At 34.5% G+C, this 21665-nt stretch overlaps 1 protein-coding gene across 1 annotated transcript in view; it reads right to left on the bottom strand.

The window, feature by feature from the left end:
• Nucleotides 1–20829, bottom strand: part of LOC127862427 (midnolin homolog) — a 44079-nt gene extending 23250 nt beyond the window's left edge. The window contains exons 1-2 of the mRNA XM_052401547.1: nt 20527–20829; nt 3507–3594 (exon numbers count right to left, since the gene is read on the bottom strand). Of these exons, the coding sequence (XP_052257507.1) occupies nt 3507–3594; nt 20527–20723 (285 nt within the window). The 5' untranslated portion in view covers nt 20724–20829. The remainder of the gene's footprint in view (nt 1–3506; nt 3595–20526) is intronic.
• Nucleotides 20830–21665: the final 836 nt, after the last annotated feature.

The following is a 21665-nucleotide window of genomic DNA, read 5'->3' as shown; positions in this document are numbered from 1 at the left end:
ATGAGATGTTTAATGCAAGGAGGAAGTAAAAATCATTCTTCCAATAAGAATTTACTAAGTATATTTGTTTATTACATCCTTTATTTTTTATTACATCATTTAAATATCAATGATACTGACGTGTGTTTCATGAGCATTAAAATTTGAATTTGAGTGTCAAATAACTTATAAAACCTACTATTCTATTTTACATACATTCCAAGTTCTAACACAACTGCTATATTTAAATGTGCATAAAAAACTAGTTATGTCAATCTCTAGTTCTGGATTGATCAAGTCACCCCACCAATCAAAATGCTCAGGGTTGATCAAGTAACTCCACCAATCAAAATGCTCTGGATTGACCAAGTACATTTGTAACTCCAATCAAAATGCTTTATCCCCATGGGCAAATTGTCAACATCCTGTTAAGTAATTTTCACTGTATGAGTCTTTCCCAGGTTTTAATTCATTTTAACTGCAAGATTAACCTCTTTTGTTGTAAAAACTCAGACACCTATATAATGTTATTTTGAGATTTTGTAATACTGTGACATAATTATCTGAAAGAGCCAACACCAATCCAGTCAAATGAAACTGCCAATTCAATGAGTGTCTCAATAGACATGCATAACTAAGCAAATTGCGATTAATAAAATGCTCTTATTTTCCTATTAACTCTTTATTAACGCCTAAAAATAGACATTGGCACAATAAACACAATAATTGGGCATACAATTACAGATATTGGAATATGCCAGATTTATTCACATGAATGGCCTAAAAATATTTTAGTTGTTCACGCCTTCTTTTCTGATGAATTAAGGTATAAAAATTGTAAATTTTAAATTATTAATATTAATTAGACATGTTTACGTTATTATATGCCGTCAGAGATGGGTGATGCTCCCCAAAGGTTTTTTTGTCACAATATTGCACTATATATTCAGATAAAAGGAAACGTCTTGAGGGCACAGTAGTTGGGGGAACAATAATTTTTTTATAGAAAATTTCAAAGGGCCATAACTCTGTGAAAAATCATCCGACCAGAACCCGCTGATAATATGCATATCTCCTCTTGGTAGTGAAGCTTCCCATAAAGTTTCATTTAATTCCGGTCATTAGTTGCTGAGAAATAGCCCGGACAAGAATTGCACTATATGTACAGTTAATGGAAAATTTCAAAGGGCCATAACTCTGTGAAAAATCATCCGACCAAAACCCGCTGATAATCTGCACATCTCCTCTTGGTAGTGAAGCTTCCCATTAAGTTTCATTGAATTCCGGTCATTAGTTGCTGAGATATAGCCCGGGCAAGAATTGCACTATATGTACAGTTAATGGAAAATTTCAAAGGGCCATAACTCTGTGAAAAATCATCCGACCAGAACTCGCTGATAATATGAACATATCCTCTTGGTAGTGAAGCTTCCCATAAAGTTTCATTGAATTCCGGTCATTAGTTGCTGAGAAATAGCCCGGACAAAATTGTGCACGGACGGATGGACACACGGACAGACGGACGGACAGACGAAGCGGTGACTATATGCTCCCCCCAAAATAAATTTTGGGGGAGCATACAAATCTTCATCAGATCAGTCTACAAGTATTGCTGTTTTAACATGTTTCAGTCTGGGCACTTTTGCAAACAATGAAAAATATCGAAATGAAATTAACCCCCTCCCACTCAGAAACAAAGTGAAAATGGCTGTGTGCAAACAGCATAAAACCAGAACAGCCTGCGAGTAACTTACAGTCTGTTCAGGTTTAATGCAGTTTGGTGCTCTTCAGTATCTAAAGGTTGGAAATGAAGCTTTTAAAACTTGAATTTAGAAAGAAAAGTCTTTCATTAAAATTAATTTTCTCAGAGCCAACGAATACGTGAAAATTTTGTCAATTTTTTTTCTTCGCTTAAAAGATTCTTTTTAAGGATTAAGCTCAAGCAATATACATTAAATGTATGAAATGGACATTGGTTTCCTATAGCTCATGATATCAAAGCGCTGAAGGCACTGAATTTGTTCGCTGTTGTATAATCTTAGACGCAACTCAGTTTTCAAAATTATATGTTATAGCTTTTTATATCGCAAGTTTGAAATGACCACAACCCATTCAAATTTATAAAGAGTGTGTCTTAAAACACAGGTCGCGATGTGTTGTTGTTCAAATCATTGATACAGCTAATCAGTGTGCACAGGCTAATCTTATTTGACATGCATTAAGCCCCGTTTTCCCTGAAAGCAGCCAATATGTACAGATTTCAATGATAAACACTAGACTGGCCAACGTTGTCTTGCAAGCTGTTAAATACACACTAGGTACTGTACCAGTGAGAACAGGCAGATGCGGTGGTTAGAGTAGACGCTTTTAGCATTCTGTCGTCTGCTAAATTTTACTGGAGTTATCCACACAGACAGTCACGGGTTACTGTTCCTTGCATAGCTAAGGCATACTGATTGTGCAAAATTCGGTCTGCATTATTTGTGAGCTCACAATGCTCACTAATAAAAACCAATGCAATCGGCATAGTCTGATGTTTCAATATTGGTCGAAAAGTTGAATAAATGCTTGACCTCTATTTGTTTCGAACAAAGGCGTGTGGGCGTCCATATAGACAATAAAACTTGGCTGCCTTGAAAGGCATACTTGACCTAGCTGATATATCATTGAGTCTTTTCTTTTTATACATGACATACTTTACTTATCAAGCAATGACAGCAAACATGTGAAGGATTTAAAACAACCTACGAATGGGTCAACATTCGATGGTCAACTTCCTACAACCTTTTTTAGACAGAGCAAACCACTCTTTAAGAGCCTTTAGGGCGGCATAAATATTGTTTTATCAACTAAGGCGTTTACGCTTCATTGCATCTGTTATGATTGCAGTTATACTGGCTGTCTCATAATAATGCCTGTTATGTGTACACAAAAAGCAGCCTTAAATTTACAAGGACACTTTCAGCTTTTATTGAATCTATCATTTTAAGGAAATCACTTCTAAAAACCCCCACATGCCGCATTGACACAGACTATTTTGCATGCTGTCTTCACAAAATAAGAGAATCTAATTTACGGCAATTTTTAAGAATTATTATGCCATTATCATTTATAGCCATTTTGACCTTTGAACTCTTGAATTCTTTCACATGACACGCCGTCCAATGACTGTGAACAAAATTAATGTACACAGTCATTTTTAAATCTCATAATGAATATCATACATGTAGTTATGGCCCGGACAAGATCATTTATTGCCACTTTTGACCTTTGAACTAAAAGTGTGACCTTGACCTTGGAGATATGGACGTAATTATTTCGCACGACACACATCGCCTAATGATGATGAACAAATGAATCAGGTCATTTTCAAATCTAACGATAAATGACAAAGTTATGTTCCGGACAACTTTTCGGTTAACAAGAGGGCCTGAAAGGCCCAAAGTCGCTTACCTGAGATAACAAGATATTATTGGGACAAATCTCCTGATTAAGCCCCATTTTCCAAAGTCTTATTTACTACTTACATGAGAACCAGTCTGCATACTGGGGACCAAGGTGATTATGCTGCCATCAATTATGCCATTCTGGAGGAGACTTCCCATCATTAATAATCTGAAAATAAACATAAACAGTCAGATGTCAATTGTTGCTCAATAAAGAAAGAAAAATAACATGCTTAAAAGTGACCTTTTTACAGTTTGGTAAATTGATTAAATTGAAGAAAACAAGAGGGCCTGAAAGGTCCAAAGTCGCTCACCTAAGATAACAAGATATTATTGGGACAAATCTTCTGACAAAGTTTCACGAAGATCGGAAAATAAATGTGGCCTCTAGAGTGTTAACAAGGTTTTACTATAGCCTTAAAGGAAAAATGCCCCAACCCCTGGCAGCCATGTTTTTCAACCAACCGGCATCATTTTTGAACTCGTCCAAGATATTATCAGGATGAATCTTCTGACCCAGTTTCATGAAGATCGGACAGTAAATGTGGCCTCTAGAGTGTTAACAAGATTTTACTTAAAATAGCCATATAAGGAAAAATGCCCCACCCCTTGGAAGCCATTTTTTTCAAGCAAACATAATTATTTTCGAACTCATCCAAGATATTATTGAGACCAATCTTCTGACCAAATTTCATGAAGATTGGACAATATATGTGGCCTCTAGAGTGTTAACAAGGTTTTACTATAGCCATTATATAGCCATATAAGGAAAAATGCCCTGCCCCTGGTGGCCATGTTTTTAAAGCAACCAAAACCATTTTCTAACTCATCCAAGATATCATTGGGACAAATCTTCTGACCAAGTTTCATGATGATCGGAAAATAAATGTGACCTCTAGAGTGTTAACAAGGTTTTACTATAGCCATATAAGGAAAATAGCCCCGCCCCCGTGGTGGCCATGTTTTTCAACCAACCGGCATCATTTTTGAACTCCTCCAAGATATTATTGGGATGAATCTTCTGACCAAGTTTCATGAAGATTGGACAATAAATGTGGCCTCTAGAGTGTTAACAAGATTTTATTATAGCCATATATAGCCGTAATAGCAAAACTGCCCCGCCCGCCCCTTGACAGCCATGTTTTTCAAGCAAAGGTTACCATTTTTGAACTCATCCAAGATATGTAGGACAAATCTTCTAAGCAAGTTTCATGAAGATTGGAAAATAAATGTGGCCTCTAGAGTGTTAACAAGGTTTTACTAAAGCCATATAAGGAAAAATGCCCCGCCCCCTGGCGGCCATGTTTTTCAACCAACCGGCATCATTTTCGAACTTGTCTAAGATATTATTGGGAGATGAAGATCAGACAATAAATGTGGCCTCTAGAGTGTTAACAAGATTTTACTATAGCCATAGCCATATAAGGAAAAATGCCCCGCCCCTTGGCAGCCATGTTTTTCAAGCAAACGTAACCATTTTCGAACTCATCCAAGATATCATTGAGACCAATCTTCTGACCAAATTTCATGAAGATTGGAAATAAATGTGGCCTCTAGAGAGTTAACAAGTCAAATGTTGACGCCGCACGACGGCTGACGGACAAAAGGCGATCACAAAAGCTCACCATGAGCACGTTGTGCTCAGGTGAGCTACAATGTAAACATTGTTACAGATTTGCACACTTCTGTTCAAGTTATGTTAATACTACTTAACATTTACCGTGCTCTCGAATATCCACGCATCTTTTGACCATTAAAAAAAAATTAAAATTATAAAGTGTTACAAACAAACTCGAAAAACAATTGAATAATTTGGAGAGTTGTGTTTTTATTGTTTTATTTTGTGACACTGCCTGGATTGCTTATATAGAAAATACCAAGCGAAATGTAGAAGCATGAATGGCCAAGTGGTGTCAGTGGTAGACGTTCTCCAAGGGTTAGCCCAGGGGTGGAATTTTTTCTTGAATTAAACTGGGGCTTTTTAGTTCCGATGTTTACATTTATTAATTCAAAGCATTTGATGATACATTTCAAAACATGCAAAAATCTGTGAAAAAGTCCCTTTAAAGTTCTATTTTGATGGTAATTTACATGTAGGTATTTCAGTTTTGTAATATTTTTTTGTCTAACTTATGCAAAACCAAGGTTACTAATTTATTTAATCACTTCTACTTAAACAGTTCTAAATGTAGTCAATTGGTAAGTTTGTTTACTGTTTACCAACTTCAGAAAATGAACATGAACGCAAAAAACTTTACTTATATATACATTCAGTCATTAATTAGCTGCTGAACTTGCAAATTGAAATAAAACAAATAGAATTGCTACAGTGGAATACATGTACTTACATCATAGTTGTCATTTACGCATATTGTATAAATAATACTCTCTAAATGTGAAGAAATGCATTATAGGCTAACAATAGTCATAAACATGACTTGGAGTATGGTGCTTTGAAACACAAGTGTGATATAATTCCCAAGAATTAGTCATTCATAACACAAGAAAAAGTCATTGACATTAATCTTATTGGTGCCTATCTTCCCTTCCATATAATACAATTATCATCCTAAGGTTACAGACATTTGATAAAACCACCTTCAGTCATTTTCACACTAAGAGCATCTTGCATTCAAAATAAAAATGAAAATTGAGAGCAGGATAATTAATTTGTTTTAGGTAATGAATTCTGTGGTTACATTTTAAAGGTCGATGGCTCTTGCTCCTGACTATAACTGATCAAGTAACCCTTGACCACTTAGTATTTTGATGTGTTTGTAGTCCCTAAGAAAGTTAAATTTAATTAAAGAACTTTCTTACTAGATTCAAGTTTTAAAGGCTTCATTTCTAACCCTTAGATACAGATGAGCAGCAAACAGCATAAAACCTGAACAGGTATTTAATAAAATGTAACTTTCTAAAGGCCTACAAATGCGTCAAAAACATTTCGATATGGGAAAGACTTAAAAAATTAATCACACACAAGAAATTGCCTAAAAACTACAAAGAGTTCAGTGACCTGGCAATTGAATCACTTTCCTGACCGGGCACACAAGGTAAACAATGCAGGAGGCCAGTATGGCTTAAAAGGTACAATGTAGGTCAGTCTTTGTTCGGGTAATAACCTTACAATAATAATCCAATACCAGTATCTACATGTAGGCGATATACAATAACAAGTTCAGATAGGTTAATAGCAATTGTGAAAATACGGAGCTTAAGCAGGGGGATTGAACCCACGACCTCCAGAGTGGTAGTCAGACACTCTAAACACGTTGCTAAAGACCAGTGCCCAACAGCAAGCTGTTGGAAGCGACCTTTAATCACTACAAAGCATATTAAAGGTACAACAAAACAATGTATAAAATAATACAGGGTGGGGGTGGGGGGGTATATGCTGACCCTCTCCCAGTCCAGACCCTTATTTTTTAGAAAACAAAAACAAAAGGTTCATGCCCTTTAAAAGACTCAATGTTACATGTAAGTAAGTAGCACTTGATGCAAATATGTGCTCAAAGCAACAGCGTTCAATGATATAAATCACTGAAAGAAATAGTTGTACAATATTCCTTAACTGTCAAATAATTGTGTGTACATCTGAGGATATACAGTAAGTTTTGTGTCTTCAAGCATAATTATTTTTTTTAATTACATCCAATTATTTATTTTTAATATATTTAATTTCCTATTATTTAGTATTATTCAAATGAGGCCAGTAACTGAGTCCAAACAATGCTATTAACCTTCCATGGTAATAGACATTTACTCTAAAAAATTATGTCTTTTTTTAATGTTTTCCTTTTTTTAAATTATTCCAATTTCATGTATTTTGTTTTACTACAGCGATTTTTTTGACGAATTGGGAAAAATCCTGAAATTGGGAAAATTCGCGTTGTGAAGTCTTCATATTGGAAAATTCAGTGTATATTAATTTTATGCTCCCAAATTCTTTAAAATTGATAACTTAGTGTTGTTAAGTTGCCAATACTTTAATATTTACTTAGGTTCAAGCCATAGAGCTGCATAAATTAACTTAATGTTCCATTTTATTAAAAAAAAAATTGGGTGTGGGGGTGAGGGGAAAACCTTAAATTGAGATTTTTTGACAGCAATTGGGAAATTTGTAGTTTGTCCTGATTGGGAAAGTGCTGTTTTCCGGTACTTTATAAAGAAGGAAAACAATCTCTGTACTAAATTGCTTTATTAAAGTATTATCAGTCCACACAATGCCAATTAAACCTCCTTGCCTGGTCATTGACACATACTCATAAACAAATGTGTCTTAACTTGAGAACCTCAGAAGTTTTAATATCAGATGAACTATAAGCAAGTAAACAATACTCTGATTTTTTTAACGATTTAATAACTTTCGTTGCAATGTTAGATAAATCATACATCAGGAAGTGCAAAAAATTGGCATTTTTGGTTTAACAATCAAGTGTTGAAATAGTTATGCGCCTCAAATAAGTGACAATAAAAACTGACAGTAAATGGACAGAAGCAAGTAGCAGTCTGTCATCATTGCATAACCTTTAAAGCAGTTTCAAACACATTATGTAGTATGATTGATCAATCTAAGGGAAGAAAAGATCTGTCATTGAATGTCAAAGCCATGTGACCTATATTTCAACCATCAACGCTATATCCCATTACATAAAATGTTACCTACTTTTTATTACATTAAACTTATTACCCCAACCGCACACTCTGTTTTAAGACCATAAAACAAAACTGGCTCGAGTGAACTTATATAAATTAACTTTTATTAAGGCAAAAAAGTCTCTTTTTTACGTTCTCCCCCACAAAATTTCATGGAGACAACCTTTACAGCCAGGTATAGAGAGTATTCGGTGCATGGAGACAACCTTTACAGCCAGGTATAGAGAGTATTCCCTTTACAGCCAGGTATAGAGAGTATTCCCTTTACAGCCAGGTATAGAGAGTATTCCTTTTACAGCCAGGTATAGAGAGTATTCCCTTTACAGCCAGGTATAGAGAGTATTCCCTTTACAGCCAGGTATAGAGAGTATTCGGTGCACTAAATTGAGCAGGCCCAACATCATTTAAATCTGTACGAGCACTAAAAATAATTAATGTGACACTTGAGGTTATATATACATCTTATATACATATACAATGACAATTTGTTACCTTATTTAACAAATCAACTAGTGTTAGAATGACTAAGGCAGTTACCAGGTGTACAAAACTGAATATTAAGTGTTGCTGTTTTCAATATTTAGCTTATGAGTGGCTTGTACAAAATTGCTACATTATAAGAACTTTGAAGTTCGATCTTTTTCACAGCACATTTCTGTTCGGTTATTGCGTAAATGTGTCATTTAAAACTAAAAATTATCTACCAATCCGATTTCAACTGCATGGGGGCAATTTGTTTTATCTTCCATGTGGAGTTTTCCGTTGATGACGAAAACAAACAAAAGCAATGAAAAATGGAAAGGAAGTCAGTACAAAAAAGAAAAAAATCATTTTATTTGATGCCCTTATTATCAGTTTTTAGTTGCCCTCCACATTCAAACAATCTCGTACTACTGTAACACTATTTCAGTGCTCTTCCTAGCCATTCTGGGAAAAGGAGTCTGGTCAAACTGGGATTTTTAAAATCGATAAAATGTAAAATATTGACAAAATGGACCAAATGCAATTTTTTTATAAACAAATATTGACACATTAGGCAACCCAGGTCGCAGTGAGGACGCCATAGGTGCCGGAGCAACGCAGTAAGGAAGCAAGAGGACGCAGTGAAGACGTCGAAAATTGCTCAGGACGGGAGCCCATGGCGACCACTTTGAACATGTTCAAAGTGGTCGCCCAAGTCCGACATTTTTACGGCGTTCTGTTAAGGACGAAATAGTCGCAGTAGGGACGTGGTAGGGTGGCTGTAAGGTCGCCATGGACGTTGTGTGGTCGCCGCTCAAACCCACAGAAAATGATAATTGACTGCAAGGCGACCGTTCGGCGACCTTAGTATGTCCTTTGTACGTCTATTGCGTCCTCAGAACTACTATGGCGTCCTTACTGCGACTTCATTTGGTTCTTACGGCGTCTACTGCGACCCTACTACGACTGGCGTTCCTACTGAGACCCCAGTGCTTCATTAGGGGCGTATTAAGGAAGCCGTGAGGACGCGCAGAACGCCATAAAACAGGACGCTGGTGTGACGGGAAGGCGAAAAACAGCATTTTTACCGAAAAGTGATTGGCCTCCTTACTAAGACATTCAGAAATTTCCAGAAACACAGTCTTAGGTCGCCGTAAGGACGTCAGTTCGGTGTGACGGGGCTATTACTCTTTATAATTTTCAAATTAGGAGAACACAATCATATAAATTATAGAATTATCCATATTATAAAATTGAGATTTTATAATCATTAGACAGTTCGTTCTAAAAACAACAACATTTTTTTTACCTTTCTGATACACTCTTGACATGTTTGAAGTCCCATAGAAAATTACATTAACTGTAAGACCTTTCTTACCACATTCAAGTTTCGAATGCTTTTTTCCGACCTAAGATAATGACAAACAGCAAACAGCATAAAACCCGTGGACAGTGTGTGAGGTACTTGCAGGCTATTCTTATACATGTAGTATGCTCGTGCATATAGCCTTAATTCACTTTGCTTCTGTGATGAAAAGGGGTATAATATAATGTTAAAGGTAGCAGTAACACTGTGTTCATGTTCACAGACTGCCTAGTATAATGCAGAGGTCTCTGGTTTGATTCCCCTTATGGGGATCTTTCTAAGGATCTACCCCCCTAAGACAGCAACCCCGGCGAAATGTTGTTCATGATTTCATGAACACTTCAAGCCAATCAAGAACTGTTCATGAACGGTTCTGAAAAAGTTCCTGGGCTTGGTTCATGAACTTTTGGACATGAACTGTTCTTAAGACATGTTCATGAACTGTTTATGAATTATTGTTGAACATTTCAAAGTTCATGAACAGTTCTTCATCTAACCAGTAATACTTAGTGATGAACATTTCATCCACAAGTATTTCTAATGACTTTTCTGAGACAGACTTTAAGGATCCATCATGAATAATTCATGAATTCCTTTGTGCTAGATGTTTCATACATATTTTTGAAAGTAATATTGAAATGTCTAGCATACAAATCTTGTAAATTTGTGAAACCTGTGAAGTTAGTATGAATATGCATAGTACTTTCACCACTGTAAGTTGAGAGTTCTTGACCTGTTCTTAATTTTAAGAACATTTGTACAAGAACTGTTCAAGAACTGCCTTCAGGAACACTTCAATAACTTTTTAAGGACCTTTCCTGTTCTTGAATTATTCTTAAACTATTCTTGAACACTTTAAGAACTTTTTTGAACAACATGTTTCCTTCTGATGTTCTTTAACAGGTCTATACTATGTTTTTGAACGTATGATGGACTTTTTAAGAATCCAATATGTTCTAAAAAGGATCTGTCATTGTTCTTGGAAGACTTAAAAGACAAGTTTAAGAACGTTTTAAGGACATCTTATTTCAAGAACAGTTTAAGATGATATCAAGAACTCAATGTACATTGCATTGCTGTTTTTACAAAGAAAGAATATTGTGTGCACAGGAAGTTGAAACGGAAGGCACATGGTTTATGTTATATTTGAAAATGTAAGTCTTTAATAAATTACCGGCTGAACTGATCAGCCATTGGTTCCATTTCAAGTTCTTTGGCACTGTAAGTGTAACCATTTCAGGGAAACCATTGATTAGTAAATGATTCTTGAACTGAAAATGAGACTATTCATAATCTTTTCAATTCATGAATTATTCATGAACATATAGTGCAAAGTTGTATTATGAAATTTAAAGAGTATTATCAAACCACTTGTACCTCAGTTATTAGTGTTATATTTAAATTATTGTTATATGTTGCTATCAATATGTTAAGTGCTAATACAAGACTTGTTTCTTCTTACCCTGACCTGTTTGTTGAGCTTTAGTAACACTTCAAGAACACTTCATGCCATTGATGTTCAAGAATAGTTCATGAACACTTCATGCCACATAGGTTCAGGAATAGTTCATGAACACTTCATGCCATAAGGGTTCAAGAATAGTTCATGAACACTTCATGCCATTAGGTTTCAAGAATATTTCATGAACACTTCATGCCATTAGTGTTCATGAACAGTTCATGAACTAAAATTTCAAGAACTTTTCACAGACGTGGCTCATTTTCTGTTCACGAACTATTTGTGAACAGTTCATGAACTCAGTTCACGAACAGTTCATGAACTGTTCACGAATTATTCGTGAACTGCAGAACAACATTTCGCAGGGGAAGTACTGGTTCTACCCTGGAAATGGACTTGAGTGGGATCACAATATGATTATAAACTTGTTAATCTAATCAATTTTAATTTTCAGCTTCGAAAGATAAATTACATTTGCCTCAATTGTCTTGAACAAGTTTCGAAAGAAAAATTTCAGTTTCAATTTCCTGCCTTAAACAAATTAAGTGGTTAAGTTTAGAAAAAATATTGAGATGCTATAAACATAGAATCATAATTGTGTGGCCTTTGGTTTAGCAATTGCCAGAGCCCTCACAGAAAATTCTTGTATGTGTTAAGTTGTAATTGACAGTTGTTTTTTTTTGTTTCCTAAAATAAAACTCCAGCAAGGTTACCTGACAATTTGTTAACTTCAGATGTAAACAGAATGTGCTGAGGAATTCAGAATTGACTAGATTTTCATTCCCATCAGCAAGTTTTTTTGTAAGGTCTGGAGGAAAGGTCACGGCGGGTTGTGGTTCATGGTTTTATTCTAACTTGTTATAAAGCAAAAATTAAATGATTTGACACATATTCTAAATTAGATCTTAATCAAACTTGGTAAGATTAGTACTGTGGAATTACATGTATTTACAAAATTGCCTTTAAATAAGCCATTTTGTCCAAGTTTATTATTATTATTTATCATAATGGAGCTTTCTTCGAGAGGGGACTTAAAAAGGCAATTGTAGATGAGGATATATTTAATATCCTTACTTCTAGTATATGGTGTTAATGATGCAATATATTAGATGTTTTATTTGTGATTCATATGTCATTATTAATGTGACCCGTAATTGGTTTAATAAACAAACAATTCTTATATACCTTTTGAGCTGGGATAGGGGGCCAAATTTCAAACTTTTTATTTGTCCATTATAAATTCCATACGCAGCATTGAGTAAGCAGAAGCAAACATACACCAGCACTATAAAATTACCTGCTTAAAATATTGATTTCACAAGAAATAATTGTCTTCGGTTGATTATTGGTAAAGGTTAATTAATTGGGAGATGAGATGTCTCTATCGGTTTCACCACAGCTCTGACAAGATAGGCCCTATATCTGGTTGTTTGACCTTTTATAACAAACCACACATAAACAAGATGAATAGATTTTCAACCTTTATTGCTTTATTGAAAGTGGCTGCCGCAAACCTCAATACAAGTATCATAGCCTATGAGACGACAGTTTGTTTTGTGTTATGAGTTATTCCCTGGAATTGTATGATTACGGATGACCTTTGTAAAACAAATTGAAGAAGTGAAGAAGTGCTTACTTTTACTAGAGATGAAAGTGGATAACAGACCAGAGCAAAGCTGGTTTTTAAAAAGGTCATGAGGAATTTGATAGGCTACATGTACATGTATATTGGTCTTTTGTCTAAGTGCTCCCATTAAGTTTGTATGTTTCTACTGGGCTATACAGGATAGACTTAGACTATTTGTAAGTCAATAATTTATACATGTACATAGATTAAAGAAATATCAAATGAAAAGTTGAGTAAATGTCCCAATACAATTTTTTATATCTTACAGTACAATGTACATGTATGTAAAGATACATAAAATATCTCTCAACACATTAAAAAAAAATTGCAACCATTTAACTGTCAGCATTCTGATGTTTTTTTCTTTATTGATTTATCAACGCATTCTGATATTTTTCTTTATTGATTTATCAACATTTCAACATGTCAAAGACCACTCTAATCATGCATAAATTACCTCAAGTATAGACTGTACTTGATGAAGTGCAATGTACTTGCATTATATCCAGTGCTTTCCACAGGACTTTTTTCAGACGCCCTGGGGCCGTTTGGGGGGGGGGGTACTTATTACCTTTTCCTTCGCTACACATTACCGGATAGTCTCGTATATTCCAGTTTAAAAAGCAAACTCTGGTAAATATTTACGATAAAAGTGCAGGAGGACAGACAGACAGAAAAACCAATAGACAGGTCCATGGGTATACGTGTTACATGTATGCAAACTGCTTTTTCATAAATACTGGGGGCTTATACTAAAATCAGTGGGAGGTAATTATGTGATAGTCAAGATGGCGACATCCATTCCAAGGTAAGTATTGTTCGCCGTTTTATACCCTTTATTACTTGTATTACTTTTTTAAATGTTGCTCACTTTCCAGTCATATCAGCAAGAAAGTTCAACAAGCCTTTATTTCGTATTAATTATTATCTCTATATCTCAACTTTACTCACTGCGAAATTTCTTTGCAGGATGACCTAATTACAGCTACTTTAAGAAAATTTGCAAAAGGCAAAGTCTAGATATAAAACGTATTTCATTTACTGATATGGCTTTTGAGTGGGCATCATTTAAAAATTAAACAAAAGTAATAAAGGGTATAAAATGAAGAAAAATAACTGTCTTGGCAATCTTGACTGAAAATGCAAAAATAAAGGCACATACAGTTTTGTTATACAATCATGTACATGTAAACAAGAAGAACATTGGAAGACATTGCTAAAATACAAACATCTCAATTCAAGAAATACATGCAGAATCTTTTTAAAATATATGTATTTTCATAAGTCATGGAGACAGATACAATGTAACTTTAAGTCTCTATGACATTTCTGCAATCTTTGAGGTTTTGTATAGCGGTCATGATAAAAAAATTGGCTGAAAAATAACATTTCCTGTAAGATTATATTTATATCAGGGAATGGAGCCTATTGGTGGAACTAAATGAATAATTTGTAAAAGACACTACACCTAAATGTTAAAAAGGTGCATTGACATTTTCTTCAGGCAATCAAGGTAAAATACCAGAAATCAAAATGCAAAAGGCGTGACATTTGCCAAGTCTTGTTATAAGATATACTTCCAAACGGTAAAACATCAGGGATTCAACTCATGTCGGTCAGTATATGAAATGAACAAAAGGGTAATGATAAAAAAATTCTGATAGTCAAGACTAAAATTATTTCCGCAAGAAGTCACATTTTAAATTGAATTAGTATTGAGAATGCATTTTAATTTCATAAAGTAACTTGTATAACCTGTATTTAGCTTTTTAGTAATGCTGATTATTACAATCTTCAGATGTAAACGTATCATGTGCTGTTCAGACTGAAAATGCACCAGCTTTTATTTTATTTTATAAAGCATTATCAGCACTGGGCATGAATCAATAGTTACATAATGGTAACAGTTGTTTCTTTTAATGAGTTTTTAAGTGTTGTGAGTTAATTGATGTCATTTGAAAATTCAAAGGTTGGCTGAGGTGGGGTATATTTGACTGGTTGGAGTATATACATGTATAGGAATTGAAAAAAACTTTTCCTCACTCTTGGAAAATGGGGCTAAAAGCATGTGCGGAAAGTGTCATCCCAGATTAGCCTGAGAAATTTTCACAGGCTCACTGAGACAACACTTCCCGCTTTTATGGTTGTTTACTTTAAATACAAGGAAGTCTCTTCTAAACCAAGAATTCAGTCTAGTTGGAAAGTGTTGTCCCAGATCAGCCTGTGTGGACTGCACAGGCTTATCTGAGATGACACTTTATGCACATGCATTAAATCCTATTTTCCCAAAGCTACACTCAAAGTGAAAATGCAGGTTCAAAGTATATGGAAGGATAAGTTTGGGATACTGATTATTGTAAGGATAATAAATTGGGTTGTGCTCTGAGAAAAGGGAGTTAAATGCATGTGCATAAAATGAATACCCAGAATAGCCTGTGCAGTCTGCACATGCTTATCAGGGATGACACTTTCAGCTTCACTGGATTTTTAATAAGCAGATACTTTGTTAAAAGGAAAAATATCATTAAAGCGGAATGTGTCGTCACTGATTAGCCTGTGCAGAATGGACATGCTAATCTGGGACGACACTTTTTGCACATGTGTTAAACCCCCTTTTCACAGAGCGCGGCTCAATTTTAAAAGGGGATTGAGTGTCATTTTATGGCAGTGGGACACCATTTTCCTTTTTTGTGAGTAAACTTTTACTTAAACAAATTTTCATATGATTTGGAGATTTTATTTCTTTATAGATTTTGTTGAAAGAATGGCAGTTTGCTTTAAGCTCTTTACTCTAAGGAAAAGATTCTGGCTTTCGAGTAATTTGAAAGTTCACCATTTTTAACATAATAGTTGAGTGATCCATCTTCTGTAACAGGGTAAGGAAACATAAATATTTATTAACCAGGATGAAATAATTTCCCCAAAGACACAAGCTGTCAAGAAGCTTAACAAAACATAGATATTGTTAAAAATTGTGACATAATTCAGAGAATTAGTTATCGCCCACACACCCACACATGTTGAAGTCTTTACTGGAAACTTACAACCATACCATTGCAACAGATGTCAAACAGTAGGCCATGAATCACCATTTTTGCACACAAATCTGCAATCTAAAAAGGTCATTCACAGTTAAATTTAGATAACATTTGATAATCTACCCTTCTCAACAATCAATTGATCATTCCAACATTTTAAAAATAAATGCCACTGTACCCAAATTTAAACTCAGTGACGCAGTTAACAATATGTGACCGTTCTACATGTATCTACAGTTCTATATCTGAATAAACAATTGATCCCTTTCTAAATTGCTTTATATTTAGGCTGTTACATGAAACGCATGCTTATAAAGTGGACACGTTCTGACGTAGAGTAGGTAGTTAGAACCCAGTCAAGCAGCCGAAAAACCAATTTAAGTGCTTGAAAAGAACATAAGAGAATACCGAGACTGTTTACAATGCTGACGTCAAACTGTTAAGATCTAATATCACCAGGTACATGTAGGAGGGCCGCCCTAAAACTGCTAATAGTAAATGAGTCTCGCTCTACGAAAACTGGGCTTAATGCGTGAGCTTTAAGTGTTATCCCAGTTTACTCTGTGCAGTCTGCACAGGCTAATCAGGGACAACACTTTCAGCTTTTATAGTAATTTTAATTTCAAGAAAGTCTTCTCTTACCAAAAATCTACATAAGGAGGAAAGTAACTTCTTTGATTTAACTCTTTCAGTGCTGGAACCGAATTTTGAAGGCCTTTGCAAACAGTTTGGATCCAGATGAGACGCCACAGAGTGTGGCGTCTCATCAGGATCCAAACTGTTTGCTATTCTGATAATATTCTTTGAAAAAATCGAAGAAAATGCTAATTTTAGAAACTCTGCAGACGACATTTTAGCAGACGACAAATTTCCCAGCATGCAAAGAGTTAAGAATAAGGCTAATCTTGGACGACACATTAAGCGAATCAATTAAGTCCTGTTTTCTTAAAGCTTAACGATCAAATCAATGATCTGTTTACTTGCAGTGCAAATAATAATGAAATACACCCTAGCTCCTACCCAGTGAAAGGATTAATACCAATACACCTTGAACTTATTTCGCAATATGACTTATGTGGGTTCAAGTTTCAAGCCCCCATTGTTTTGCGTTTCTAAAATAAAATATTTTGAAACATTTGTTTTTTGGTAACAGGCAGACAGAACAAACTGACATTTAACGTAACAGAAATGAACAATGACATCACAAAACAGCTGACAATAATGAAACATCCAGCATAATGTAAATAAGTCATATCTGTAGCATTTCTTTTTGTATGACTGATCAGATGATGAATAATCAATTAAAATGTCATTAACGGCGACATTTCTCATACTTGAAATAGCTTGATTGGCAACATCTGAAGTAACAATTGCATGACGTTTACCATACAAAGATAGAACAGTGAAATGTTAATCACACGAAAATATCCTTCATTATACATTATAGCCACAGGATTTCATATTTGCGGTACCTGAGGAACAATGATCCAAAATTGTATTAAAAAAAACTTCATTATTCATATTTCAAGTGATAATGTCATGTCTGTTCACGTATTTTAATTGTTTTGCATGAGCATTGTTTAAGACATTATTAACATACACCCTACACAAATGCATTTAAAGACATCTAACAGAAACAGTATTGATTGTGTCTCCATTACACACACAAAATTAAGGCCTGATCTTCATTCATAAAAGTGTTCAACCTCAATTAATGTAGCAAACAATGAAACTGCGAAACTGTATAGGAAGAGTAATAATTGTTCCACACATTTATTATAAGAGAACACCAACTACAAACATAAAACGGTCAGACATGAGTTTTCCGACAGTGTAACTTCCATTTTATGGAATATTATGCATCAATAAAATTAACTGAAATCAAATTATGAAAGCAATATATGTGGAAAGTGATGTACATTTGTTAATTGTTTCCCACAAAACAAGCCAACTAGAGCATTCTGTGAGTTTAATGATTATAATTACTTAGTTATTAAAGTAAAACAAAGATTACAATTTTTTAAATAAAAATGTACCTAACAGATCCCAAATCCTGCATCTATGTGTTAATTTATTTGTAAAGTAAAAGTAAGAAATTTCAACAGTGTTCTAGGGATTTAAATAGTCAGTGACATGGAAATGGTATATAATATATTATACAATATTGCAGGTTACTTTTTTAACTGAGAGACATTTTACTGCACTCAGGACTGAGGATTATAGAAGATTAAATATACACTGTAAATCCAATATCTGGCGTTCTGTTACAACGCTGAATCCAATATAACGGGTGAGGGTCTTTGCTACCGTTTTTTCCCCAACCTCCCTGCATTTGAACTCGAGCCTTTTCTTGAAATTCAAACATGACAATACAGTCGCAATAATTAATGAATAAATGAGCTCAGAACTTATCATGCCAATCCGTTTATAACCCCGTCATATATTGAAGTTACAGTTTATACCGGTTTTCATAATGACAGGCCTAACACAAATTTAATTGCAAGAAAAAACAAAACAGTTACACATTTTTCAGATGTATTTTTAAACATGGCTTAAGAATGTCAAATACAATGATAAGTCTGTACTGGTCATCTGGTAAACCGTAATTGAATTAAAATTATTTAGTGAACAATTTATGATTTTTTTAGTGCTTTACTTTCACTCTCAACTAAACAAGAAACAACAGAATCAGAAAAAAACAAGGGACAAATACACCAACACCATCCATATGATGTATGACACAGCAATACAGCAAATGATGCCGATACTTCCTTACAGCCTTGCAACATTATGGATAATCAATACAACGTCATACGAGCTTCTATGACTCCCACATCTCTATTGCTAATATGAATCACAGCAGGAAAAAAAGAATGTTGCCATGGAACGAAAAACAACAACAAAGCTCTGACGTATGATGTGCTTGTTTGCTGCAGCGAGGGCTGAACTTTAATGCTGCCATGATGACCAACTATGACTGATCTATAAGACGTTCAACGTAATAATGTCATGATGACATAACAAAAATTAACAACTCAATGGTTCTCAACAAAACAAGGGCATGTTGCGATGACGTCAAAAAGCAAACAAACAAGATTTCTTGTTTGTTCGTTTTTTGACATCATAATACAAGTGATTTGTTGTTTGATCGCTTTTTGACGTCAATATACAATTGTTTTGTGTTTTCTTGGTTTGTGACGTCAATATACATGTACAATAATTGTTTTGTTGTTTGCATACTTTTTGACGTCAATGTTATTGTACATGCACAATAGTTTTGTTGAGTAACATCAAGAAAATGTAGTCCATTTATTAAAACATACTTAGAAAAAGCCAGTTTAGGCCAAATGAATCTTAAAGCAGTATATATCATAAAAGAGTGCTAATTTTTCTACGTATATTTATTTTAAACACACTAGAATAAAAATGTATACTTGAATTATGCTGAGCATATTTCCTGAGACAGCACAATTTTTAGTGCAACCTTTTTCTGTGTAATTTTTAAATTTACTGCGTGCACTGTTAAAATTGTAACTGAAGAGCCAGCAAAATATTATTAACACAAAATTTTGGTGTAAACATTATTTCAATGGTTACAAACGTATTTATGTAGCACATGTCAAAGCTATACTAAGATTTGTTTCAACAGTGTGGCTCTGTTTACTAACCAGTAGTATTGAAATAAAATCCTTCCTTTCTAGGATTGCTTTAGATTTTCCTGTTAAATTTGGCATGGCAGAACAAATCACAGTATAGAACTTAAACATCTGGTGCCCCTTTAAGTTTTCTGTTCAGTGTCATGCATCATAATGAAAACAAGTTGTTTATTGACTGATAACAGGGATTCCAATTGAAGCAGAAACTTGCATCTATTGAAAGTAAATTCAATAATATATCATATATACTACAAATTGTTTTCAATTGCATAGTTTTAGACCAAAATGTATACTAAGAAACAATTATAGATAATTTATCTAGCATGCACTCACAAAATAAATGTGTGCTTATGTATTTTCACACCTGAAAATTTCATAGGAGCCTTTAAATGTTCAAGCACAGACTCAACGAACTTCTATTTTTCAAAATATATTTAAATCCCTGTTATTTATATGGATAAATCATGGACAAACACGTTCAATGCTAATGCAATTGTATATATATATTTGTGCAATGAAACAAACGCTGTATTGTATTAATTATGGCCCGGGCTTCAATCTGCATCGTTAATGAGAAGTTTTACAACTTGTCTTTATCAGAAATTCAATCATTATTTTTTTAAATTGCAACGCAAACATACATCAGCATTTGTTAGTAACGTAAATGAATTCAAAGCGTCTCATGCGTGGATCCACCGCGTCACGCCATTTATGGACGCTACCTCTTGCACGCGCTTCACTCACGTGCAAAGAGCAAACGATTAAAATGCAATTAACGCGGATACAAAAAAAAATAATAACACCGCACTTAGCAAATCATGAATGAAAACTTACTTTTCTTTGTGTAGGAGGCTCACTTTAGCTGGTTGAATACGAAATCGCCTTGCAATAGCGTATTTTAATCCAAGCACAGATTCCAAACTTGAAACCGAAAGTTGAAAATGCGTCCCTGTCGTAGTTGCAATTGTTATTCGCACAACGTGCATCATTTTATATGATTTCCAACACATCCTATGATTCGGGTTGTTCATTCCTTAAACAGAAAGTCTCTGCAAACTGTTCGCACGTTAGCGTAATATACGATACACTATAGCTCACTACAATGACAGATGCGTGAGTACGTTGTACGCATGTGAACCGCATATTTCTACTGTTATCATTCTTAATTCAACCAATCAGATCCCGAGTTGCAATGGATTCGTCCAATGGGGAGATTTACTTGTTTCGCAATGTCAACATAAAGATTTATGTGCTTCATTGCGCCTGTATCTAACATCATTGAAACTATTTCGAAATAAAACATAATTTGCATGTGGAAATATTGAATATTGTAAAGAATACACAGTTAATTGACAAAACCCAATAGTACGAAATACATTCTTCCCTATGTTAAATGTCGTTCACCGAAAACTAGGTCATCCAATTTCGCATTGACGTCAATGGCCACGTGATGTTGATTTCATTGAATGAAAATCTCGTCTGCAATCGAAGTCGCTGGAAATCGGTTAACGCTAAATTTTAAGGCAATCCACAGATGACTGAAACCCGTCATGGAGCGAAGCCGTTCGATATTCCAATCGTTTAATATCGCATCATCACTATAATTGAAAAATACACGCCTAATTGAGTGTGGGAAAATAGTAAAACAATAGTTGTCCCCCTTCACAAATACGACGTGTACTGTATCGTGTTTCGCAAGTTACCATTTATACGAATGATTCTAATTGTGACTGACTAAATTGTTGTTATATCGTAATATTTACCCCTTTTCGATGAAAAAACAACAACAACCAAAACCAACAATAACAAAACAAATATGATGACACACTACGATGTTTTCATATTTTTAATCTTAATTCTCGTCGAACCAAAAGGACTTCAGAAATATATTGTACATTAGATTTACATTTCCATGATATTGTTCAAAACAGTCTTATGTTATTCATATTATTTACGCGTGTTCTGTAATTTTT

The sequence above is a fragment of the Dreissena polymorpha genome, chromosome 16, assembly GCF_020536995.1.
Source record: "Dreissena polymorpha isolate Duluth1 chromosome 16, UMN_Dpol_1.0, whole genome shotgun sequence".
Lineage (NCBI taxonomy): Eukaryota > Metazoa > Mollusca > Bivalvia > Myida > Dreissenidae > Dreissena > Dreissena polymorpha.
Note: the sequence above shows the minus strand (reverse complement) of the source record. Positions and strands in the feature narration are given on the sequence as shown.